The sequence below is a fragment of the Drechmeria coniospora genome, chromosome 02, assembly GCF_001625195.1.
Source record: "Drechmeria coniospora strain ARSEF 6962 chromosome 02, whole genome shotgun sequence".
NCBI lineage: Eukaryota > Fungi > Ascomycota > Sordariomycetes > Hypocreales > Ophiocordycipitaceae > Drechmeria > Drechmeria coniospora.
Window position 1 is genome coordinate 10,192,852 of NC_054390.1, and position 11,296 is coordinate 10,204,147.

Sequence of the window (11,296 nt, forward strand, 5' to 3'; positions counted from 1 at the left end):
GTGGTAATATGATTACCAACTCCGTGGCGATGGCGGCCACACGAGCTGTGTGGCGTTGATGGTAGATGTCAAGGTGTTATTGGCAAATGCCAACAATGCTAACAAAGTTTGACTGGGTCCAAATAGCATTCCACAGCCCTTGTCAGCTGATTCTGGATTGGTCCAGATTACCAGTGAGCACGCGGCTGTCGGTACGACATGCTCCTCACCCATCACATGTGAGAGACGTGATTCGAGAACTTCGGACCCAAATCAAGGAGTCGAGCGAGAAGGCCCACCGCGGGCACGAGGAATTTCGGAAGGAATCGCGACAAGAGCTTCAGAACACTAAGAAAGAGCTTCAGGACACAAAGGGAGAGCTCAGGAATATTCGACAACAGCTCGAAGCCCTGAGCACCGCGACAGCCTCGAACCAGAGCAGTCCTCGGGCCTCCTTCGCGGAAGTCGCCCGCACACCGCCAACGAGTCAGCCAACGAACCTGCGTACCCTGTCGATGCAAACGACACCATCCTCGTTGAGAGATACTTTCTACTGCACGATCGATACGACACGAGTTGAAGAAGTGAACAAAAACATAGTACAAGTAGGGCAAATCCGGCAGGCCATCGAAAGCGAGATGAGGGCAAAGGAAGGCCATGATGCCTGGAGATGCGCAGCAGTGGTGAAGGAGTCCCGGAACGCCGAGCATGTCAAGATCATCTGCCGAGACGAAGCCGAACTACAGCGTGTAAAGGAAGCGGCGCAAAAGACTGCAGTTGTTGGGGTGCGAGTCATGAGGGATCAGCTCTACCCGGTCAAGGTTGGCAACGCCAACCGCACGGCTGTGTTGGACGGAGAGGGCAACATTCTACTGGGCGCGGCCGAAGCACTCGGTGTCGAGAATAACTGTACCATTGCCAAGATTTCTTGGTTGAGTAACAGGGAGACAGGCAAAGCGTACGGGTCGATGGTGGTCTATGTGACGAAAGGAAGCGATGCAAAAAGGCTCCTGGACGCCCATTATTTTGACCTTGCAGGAGAATCTGCAATCACAAATGTCTTTGAGCCACATACAGGACCGATCCAGTGTTTTAACTGCCAAGAGACCGGCCATAAAGCGTACTCGTGCAAGAAACCACAGCTGTGTGGAAGGTGCGCGAGTTTCGGGCACCATCACAAGGACTGCAAGGCTGCGGAGCCGAAGTGCGTTCCATGTGGCGGGCCGCACGAATCGTTCAGCTGGAAATGCCGGATGAGGAACCCACGCTGTAATGCATAAATACCTCCGCATCCTACAGCTCAACGTGCGGAAGCAGGAACCGGTGCAGCAAAGCTTGATGAACGACGCAGACCTCAAGGACTTTGCCGTGTTGGCAGTGTCTGAGCCGTATGCGCGCAGAATTGATGGCAAGGTGGTAACGAGCCCGGCGGGGCACAGTAACTGGTCGAAGATGATACCAACGCGCACACTTGAGGCGCCATGGCCAATCCGAAGCATGCTCTGGGTTCGGAACGACATTGAGGCGGAATAGGTGCCCGTCCCATCGGCCGATCTCACAGCATTGGTGCTTCGACTGGCGGGGAGGGACGTGTTGGTGGTGTTGGTGTACGTGGGGGGAAAAAGTGTGGAGGCGCTGACGTCCGCAGTGGGACTGCTTGCACGATCTGATCCGGCATTTTCGTGACAGGACAGGTAGGCGCGCGGATGTGGTGCTGACGGGAGACTTCAACCGCCACGACCTACTCTGGGGCGGAGACGAGGTGTCGGCGAGAAGGCAGGGCGAAGGCGAGCCCATCGTCGATCTGATGAACGAGCACGGACTCTGCAGCCTTTTACCGAGGGGTACGAAGACGTGGCAAGGCCAGGACAGGGGGAGCACTATCGACTTGATGCTCACAACACCAGAACTGGCGGACGAGAAGGTGGCGTGCGACATTCATCCGACCGAACATGGATCAGACCACAGAGCGATTCAGACAACATTCGGCGTCGAAATGCCCGATCGAAATGTCACGCAACGACTGCTGTTCAAAAATGCCCCTTGGATCCTGATCGGGGCCAGGGTGGAGGATAAGTCCGGTCGCTCCCTTGGACGGTCGATGTACAGACGCAGACGGACCAGCTGATGCGAGTCGTCCTAGAGGCAATTCACGAGCTGACACCCAGAGCACAACCGCCACCATATGCGAAACGTTGGTGGACCAAGGACTTGACGCGACTTCGGCGGACGTATACGTACTGGCGAAACCAGGCGAGGGCGCAGAGGCGAGCTGGCCTAGCCCGGCCAGACTTGGAACGACGAGCCAAAGACGCTGCTAAAGAATACCACGATGCCATACGGGGCCAAAGGAAAGCACATTGGGAGGATTTCGTCGCCGAAGATGTCAACATCTGGTCGGCGGCCAAATATCTCCAGCCCGGCAAGGACATCATGGATGACAAAGTGCCGCCTTTGAAGAAGGGAGATGGATCTACGACCGGGGGCAGGGCAGAGCAAGCCGAGGAGCTGTTGGGCACGTTCTTTCCGCCCCTGCCAGCAAGTATTGACACCGAAGGGGAACGTCCACAGCGGGCCGCGGTGCCCATGCCAGACTTGACACTGGAAGAGATTGAAGAAAAAGTGATGGCGCCGAAGCCGTGGAAAGCACCTGGAGATGATGGCCTCCCGGCGATGGTGTGGAAGCGGCTCTGGTACGTGGTGAAATTCCGGGTGTGGACTCTCTTTGACTCGTCGCTCCGAGACGGCGTGGTGCCTCACCAATGGCGAACCGCGAAGATCATCCCGTTGAAGAAACCGGACAAAGGGGATTACGCACTGGCGAAGGCGTGGCGACCGATATCTCTACTGTCGACCCTTGGGAAGATCTTGGAAGCGGTCGTCGCAGAGCGCATCTCCTACGCAGTGGAGGCCCATGGGCTCCTGCCTGCAAATCACTTCGGGGCGAGAAAGCGACGGTCAGCCGACCAGGCCCTCATGCTTCTGCAAGAACAGGTTTATAAGGCATGGCGAACTGGCAAGTTGCTTAGCCTGATCAGCTTCGACGTGAAAGGCGCGTACAACGGGGTGTGCAAAGGGCGACTGCTGGAGAGAATGAAGGTGAGGGGTATACCGGACAGTCTGATGACTTGGACGGCCTCGTTCTGCTCCGGGAGAACGGCCTCGGTGGTGGTGAATGGGCACACGTCCGAGCAACGAGAATTGCCCCAGGCGGGCCTGCCGCAGGGATCGCCGTCGTCACAATGGCGTTTCTGTTCTTCAACGCACATCTTGTGCAGAGAAGGGTCAATGCAAAGGGCGGCTCGATAGCTTTTGTCGACGATTACTCGGCATGGGTGATAGGGCCAACAGCAGAGGCAAACCGGGCAGGCATAGAGTCAATCACTGACGATGCGCTCGATTGGGAGAGACGCAGCGGCGCGACGTTTGAAGCGGACAAAACGACTGTCATACACTTCACACTAGTTGCGGAGCGCAACAGTGACACGCCGTTTATGATCAAAGGACAAGAGGTCAAACCTAAGAGCAGCGCAAAAGTCCTAGTGATCATGGACACAAAACTTCGGTACAAGGAGCACATGGCCAGAGCCGCCGCCAAGGGACTCACGGCCGCGATGTGTCTGCGAAGACTCAAGATGCTCTCTCCGCGGATGGCGAGACAGCTGTTCGTGGCGACGGTTCCACCGACCATGGACTATGCTTCCAATGTGTGGATGCATTCGTGCGGCGTGAGAGAAGCGGCATGGATCGACAAAGCTCAGAAGGTCGGAGCACAGGCAGTCACCGGAGCCTTCCGCACTGTTGCGACGGCAGTGGCTGAGGCTGCGGCCGGTGTCCGGTCCTTTCGAGAACGACACCAGTCGAGCTGCGACAAGATTCTTCATCAGCCTACGGACGCTCCCGAAAGCGCACCCTCTGGCAGCTTTGAAGGTCAAGGCGGGCAAACGATTCGTATCACCAATGCAGAAGATTGCCTTGGCACTGGTAACGACGGATACGAACCGAATGGAGACCATCCATGAGTATACACTGGCGCCGTAGAGCGACCGCATCCAGGTGGTGGGCGAGCCTGATCAAGTGGAAATGGGCAAGCCGAACGATGTGGAGGGCATCGTCATCGCTACCTCCAGCTCATTGAGAAACGGCGCGGTCGGAATGGGAGGCGTCGTTCGCGACACTACCCTCAACAGCGCAGGAGAGGTGCTGGCCAGCCATTCGGTCACCCTTGGATTCAGAGACGAGCAAAACCCATGCACAGCGGAGCTTGCCGCGATAGTGATGGCGCTGAAGTGCATGCCGGCAGGCTTGCATCGCCGAGATTTGACAATCATCACGAGCAACCGCTCGGCTTTGCAGGTCATACGGAGGCCACGGCAGCAATCCGGCCAGTGCACAGTTCGACAGATATACGACCGCATCGAGCATCTCCGGAGTAGAAGGTGCGGCGTCACGTTCTTGTGGGTTCCAGCAAGTGACGAGGACTTCGAGCTAGACCCGATGGCCAAGGCAGCGGCGCAGAGAGCCACGAGGCACGAGTGCGTGGCGGAGAAAGCGCCGTACCAGGCAAGATCTACAACTCTTCGACTGGCGCTCGCTCAGGAACGGCAGCTTGGGCAAATCCCGCAAAGGGTGGGAAAGTACTCCAAGCGCATTGACAAGGCATTACCGGGCAAACACACCCGAATGTTGTACGACTCACTCAAGAGAAAGGAGGCGAATGTGTTAGCGCAGCTCCGTACCGGCATGACGCGATTGAACAGTTACCTTCACAAGATAGGAGTGGTGGAATCGGATGCGTGTGGCTGTGGACAAGCAGCAGAGAGTGTAGAGCATTTTCTTTTCCGATGTAAGAAGTGGACGACACAGCGGGAAGTCATGGTTCAGTACTCACGAACAAATATGGGCAACTTGTCCTTCTTTCTGGGAGGCAAAACGGCGTCGGACGACGATAAGTGGAAACTAGACATGCAGGCCGTAAGTGCGACAGTTCGATTTGCGATGGCAACCAAACGGCTGGACGTGGATCAGCGGGCAGAAACAGACTAACTACCCAAACAAGATTATACTAACATTTAGCAGCCTCAAATTTGACAGACCGTGCTTCAGCTGATGAGGATAGGATGCTGAACACTTGGAGAAATTGGCCTTCAAGCAGACCTGTCATGGAAACTTCGATTTAGGCTGGACAACGCAGAGCATGAAGATTCGTGGGGCTTGGAGTGACATGCAACAGTGTACTGAACGGTAAATAGCGTAGCGCAGTGGCCCTCTAGGGATTCCCTCCGGGCGTAATAAAATAGCAATAGCAATAGCAGCTGAGTGGCCGTGAATCACTTCAGGCACTTCGTGGCCCAACCCCGCCAGCCAATCAACGGCGCTTCATGAAACACAACCCTTCCAACAATGCTGTCAGATCGTCTCTGCGGTCATCTGTGACCTCCTGGCAGAGGTGTGACGAAGTCGATCAAAACTCGTGCCAGCAATACGTTATTCTTGCTTAATCGCACGCTGCCGAAGCTGCCGAAATGCGTGACCACCGTCGGAAGCCGACATTGCGCACCGCGACGAAGACAGCAAACCAATGTAACGTGGTAAGGTGTGGATTGTTTCGAGCTGGTTGCCGCCGCGTTAGAGTCTGCCTTGGTACCGAGAATGATTGGTGATGAAGCACAGTGCTAAATAAAGAGGTCATTAACGTGGCACTTGTCTCATTATTTACCGTGTACAGGCTGCCCTTCCGGCTTGTCGAGTCCAACGAGTTCCATACCTTCTGTAAGGCATTGAATCCCCAAGCGACTACTGACATCATTTGGTAGCATGCGGATGGCTCCGCGGGGAGCCCAAAACTCTGCTAACTATTTGACTATCCGATATTTAGTCCCGTCGCGGTAGGCGATTCTTGTAACGGGCTGAAAAGCTCACTCGGCTACACACTCGCTCGTACAGATGCTGTAGACCGCACCTGTGGGCGCGGCCCCAATGACCGGAACGGCCCTACCTACCGACGACGGCCCCGACAGGCACCACGATGACATCAATGTCTCACGCCGACACACAGGTCATCACCCCAATCGCCGATTCCAACATTCCGTTACCTGACGGTAATGATGACAACAGCCCGTGTGACTACAGGTCCTGATGATCGTGACGATGACGGCACCCGTGACTACCACTGGTTTCAACAATTGTAACAATCGTGACGACAGTAGTACTCACAACTACCGAGCCCAGCGATCATCATACAATATTGGTAACCGCTAGTTTCAACGACCCTGACGATCGTGACGACGGCGGCACTCGCGACTACCTATACTGACGATCATGAAGACAGTAATAGATTGCTGTAAGGCCCACGGAAGTAACGGCTTGTTGGAAGGGAAAAAAGAAGGGTATTTAAACTGTCATTACTGCTGTACTTAGAACCACCCCTTCGTTAGTCAATGATACTTATTTCAAGTCGTACAGTCGATTGTCAATATATTGGCTGCACCGTTACAGTATTTAGAGAGGCGGCTGAACGAACCTTATTATTATAGAACGCGATAAGACCTCACTACGCTGTAGATATACTGCCAAAATCTATTAAAATGCTCCATCGACTGGTCTTATTCCTCTTTAGCGATGGTACAAGGCAATTCCAACAAGATAACGCGAGATTTTACAGCTATAGCGGCACGCCCGAGTTGCTATAACTTCATGGTATTAATACTATTGAGTGGCCGCCGCACTCGCCCGATCTCAACCCAATCGAGAACGTTTGGAGAGCTCTAAAATCTACAATAATTGCTTTATTCCCTCATCTTGCCGGTCTATTAAATAACGCAGCCTCAATTGCCGAATTGACAGTGTTTGAAGACGGCATGTGTTAGACCAGGACCATATTGACCGGCTAGTAGAGTCACTCCCGCGCCGACTTGAGGCTGTGCGAAGAGCCCGTGGTTGGTATACTAAATATTAAATACCAAAAACGGGCCTTCAGCAATTAATACAGCTTCAAAATATATTGCGTTTTCGTAGAGTTATTTGCATTCAAAGTGGCGCGCATAAATCCGGAATCGGGCGGTGTGGGGCTGCGTTCGTAGACTTTTGGGTATTAACCTTATACATTACAGCGACATCCACATTGGCGGACGCACCGGCACGGAGTGAGTTCGCGCTCACGGCGGAGCCCAGCCTCGAACCTTATCGGTGGTGCTAGCTTTTTGCGGAGATCCAGAGCTTATACTTCCTCACCCACACTGCAGACAAAAAGGAAAACAGGACCGGCATTGGGATCGAGACTGAGATCGAGTGAATTGAATGCGGCAGGGCATTTCCGCGTTGTCGTTGGAAATTCGGTACAGTTGCCTTGCGACCGATTTCCTAGCCGTTATGTGGCGGGGCTTTTTCAGTCAAAAAGGAAACCCTAGGCGCGTTAGCGCGGGCGGAGCGGGGCAGGTACCGATTGGCGGGGCGCGCGCGCGAAAAGGTACTTGCGGTCGGGATCGTCGAGTCAAAAAGGTGCAGTCAAAAAGATCCACCAATACGCGGCCGCGCGGGTCGGGAAAAATACGACCGTACGGGCGGAAAAGATTGTTCGGCGAATATCACGTCGCATCGGCCGTAGCGGTGCGCAGGGCGCGGCAAAATAATCCCCAACAGTAAAAGTTTTCTTGTCGGGAATTTGGGGAATTTCGGTACGACAATGGTTGGGTAGGTGGGGGGTGGGGGGGGGGGGGGGAAGTAGCGGTGTATTGGTATTGGTAGCTTTGCGGGCGGGGCTTGAAAAAAAAATCCCATCAAGGTAGCAGGGCCAGACCAATAGTAGACTGGAGTAAGTATAGTAGTACTCTATTATCTATCCGTACGTACTTGGGTTGGATTATTTCAATTGGATTGTTTCAATTGCCTTGCAAACGTATAAGTAGGTACTTGTAGCTAAGCAACAGCAATTAGCAACAACAATAGCAATCGGGTCAGCAACAGCAACAGCAACAGCAACAACAACAGTAACGGCAACAGCAACAGTAACAGCAACGGCAACAGCAACAGCAACAGCAACAGCAACAGCAACAGCAACAGCAACAGCAACGGCACCTGCAATTGTACCAGCAACTGTCAGTACCTGCAACAGCAACAGTAACGGTACCGGCAACAGTAACGGCACCTGCAATTGTACCAGCAACAGTAACGGCACCGGCAACAGCAACAGCAACAGCAACAGCAACAGTACCTATAACAGCAACAGCAACAGCAACGGTAACAGCAACTGTACCAGCAACTATCAGCACCTGCAACAGCAACAGCAACAGCAACGGTAACAGCAACTGTACCAGCAACTATCAGCACCTGCAACAGCAACAGTAACAGTACCGGCAACAGCAACGGCAACGGCAACAGCAACAGCAACAGCAACAGCAACAGTACCTATAACAGCAACAGCAACAGCAACGGTAACAGCAACTGTACCAGCAACTATCAGCACCTGCAACAGCAACAGCAACAGCAACGGTAACAGCAACTGTACCAGCAACTATCAGCACCTGCAACAGCAACAGTAACAGTACCGGCAACAGCAACGGCAACGGCAACAGTACCGGCAACAGCAACAGCAACGGCAACAGTACCGGCAACAGTAACGGCACCTGCAATTGTACCAGTAACTATCAGCACCTGCAACAGCAACAGTAACAGTAACGGTACCTGCAATTGTACCAGCAACTGTCAGCAACAGCAACGGCAACAGTAACAGTACCGGCAACAGCAACGGCAACGGCAACAGTACCAGCAACAGTACCGGCAACAGCAACGGCAACGGCAACAGCAACAGTAACAGTACCGGCACCTGCAATTGTACCAGTAACTGTCAGCACCTGCAACAGCAACAGTAACGGTACCGGCAACAGCAACGGCAACGGCAACAGTACCAGCAACAGTAACGGCACCTGCAATTGTACCAGTATCTATCAGCACCTGCAACAGCAACAGTAACAGTACCGGCACCTGCAATTGTACCAGTAACTGTCAGCACCTGCAACAGCAACAGTAACGGTACCGGCAACAGCAACGGCAACGGCAACAGTACCAGCAACAGTAACGGCACCTGCAATTGTACCAGCAACTGTCAGCAACAGCAACGGCAACAGTAACAGTACCGGCAACAGCAACGGCAACGGCAACAGTACCAGCAACAGTACCGGCAACAGCAACGGCAACGGCAACAGCAACAGTAACGGTACCGGCAAAAGCAACGGCAACGGCAACAGTACCAGCAACAGTAACGGCACCTGCAATTGTACCAGTAACTATCAGCACCTACAACAGCAACAGTAACAGTACCGGCACCTGTAATTATACCAGCAACTGTCAGCACCTGCAACAGTAACAGTAACGGTACCGGCAACAGTAACGGCACCTGCAATTGTACCAGCAACAGTAACGGTACCTGCAATTGTACCAGCAACTGTTAGCACCTGCAACAGCAACAGCAACGGCAACAGCAACAGCAACAGCAACGGCAACAGCAACAGTAACAGTACCGGCACCTGCAATTGTACCAGTAACTATCAGCACCTGCAACAGCAACAGTAACAGTACCGGCACCTGCAATTGTACCAGTAACTATCAGCACCTGCAACAGCAACAGTAACAGTACCGGTACCTGCAATTGTACCAGTAACTGTCAGCACCTGCAACAGCAACAGCAACGGTACCGGCAATAGTAACGGCAACGGCAACAGTACCAGCAACAGTAACGGCACCTGCAATTGTACCAGTAACTGTTGGCACCTGCAACAGCAACAGTAACGGTACCGGCAATAGTAACGGCAACTGTACCAGCAACTGTCAGCACCTGCAACAGCAACAGCAACAACAACGGCAACAGCAACAGCAACAGCAACGGCAACAGCAATAATGGGGTTTGGTACCTTCTCTTACGATGCAAGCCATCAAGTCGTCGTATGCCAGCTATGCAGGACCTGCATAGGGCCAAAGGAAACGGCCATAAGAAGCCATCTCCGAGCAGAACCGCACCGACTCCTCGGCCAAGACCTAAAGTCGACGGTTACTTCCCTTTTAAGCTATAAATGCCGATCTGAAAAGGAACTTCGAGATAATAGGCCAAGCCGGACTATAACCTGCGTACCTATTGAGGGCCTAGCTACATTCCCTGGATACCTCTGCAATAACGGGGATAACTGCGACTTCTGTACAAGGCGGCTGGCTGCAATGCACGACCACCTACCAAGGCACGGCAAGACACGAGCACAACACACAGAAGGTAACCCCCTATGGCGGGCCTGCTGCCTACAGACCTACTTTACGGCAAAGGGTAGGATTGACTACTTTATCGTTCAGGACCAGCAGGAACGCCAAGGGGTACCATTATCGTTATCGGTAGAGGAAGACGCCCTATTCGCCACGTTAAAGCAGGATATACAGCAAGCAACAAGGGACCTGGACGAAAAGGCAGCTACCGTACCGGATACCGACGAGACGGCTAGAACGGAGCGGCAGCCGTGGCTTGTTATGACGGGTTTCCCCGACCACCTACGGGGGCTACAGGATTCAGAGATCCAATCGTCGTATACACTACCTGGGAAGAAGAAATATAACAGTAGTAGTGATAACGAAGAAGACTGGCTACTGCTACAGATTTTGGAAGCAGCAGAAGAGGTACTTCGCGATGCTTATTCTGTCTGTAGCTACCGGGGCCTGGGTCAGAAGATTACACAGCAACGGGCCACTATCCTCAGTAACTTTACAGCCGGCCAGCCGGCCGCCCGGGGCAATACTATTGCGTTCCGTAGCTTTAAGAACCAGTCTACGTTATCGACCTACTTCCGGAGGATGAAGCAGCTACTTGTCTACTACTTTCGCGTTGTGTATAGCGAGGACGGCCACTTTACAAGGGTAGGCAGCCAGGAAGAGGGTGGCCAGGTATTGCCAAAGGATATAATCCAGCCAACGCAAGCCCAGCAGGAAGCAATATTGGATGTTATTACAGCTATATACGATCAACAGGAAAACAGCAACAGCAACAGCAACAGCAACAGCAACAGCAACAGCAACGGCAACAGCAACGGTAACGGCAACAGCAACAGCAACGGTAACAGTAACGGCAGCAGCAACGGCAACGGCAACAGCAACGGTAACGGCAACAGCAACAGCAACGGCAACAGCAACGGCAACAGCAACGGCAACAGCAACGGTAACGGCAATAGCAACAGCAACAGCAACGGCAACAGCAACGGTAACAGCAACGGTAACGGCAACAGCAATAGCACGGAAGCACGGCAAGAACGGCAACAGCACGTAACGGCAACAGCAACGGCAA

The 11,296-nt window shown here is 53.4% G+C and overlaps 1 protein-coding gene and 1 pseudogene across 1 annotated transcript; both read left to right on the top strand.

Annotated features, from left to right (window-relative positions):
• Positions 1-95: 95 nt before the first annotated feature.
• Positions 96-5,025, top strand: DCS_05891 (reverse transcriptase; the record flags this gene model as incomplete). Its single annotated transcript, XM_040803192.1, has 6 exons — positions 96-1,132; positions 1,678-2,082; positions 2,148-3,045; positions 3,099-3,817; positions 3,867-3,963; positions 4,021-5,025. The coding sequence occupies 6 exons, from the start codon at positions 96-98 to the stop codon at positions 5,023-5,025; spliced, it is 4,161 nt and encodes a 1,386-aa protein (XP_040658225.1).
• A 5,163-nt stretch (positions 5,026-10,188) lies between these two features.
• On the top strand, positions 10,189-11,170 carry DCS_05892 (annotated as a pseudogene).
• Positions 11,171-11,296: the final 126 nt, after the last annotated feature.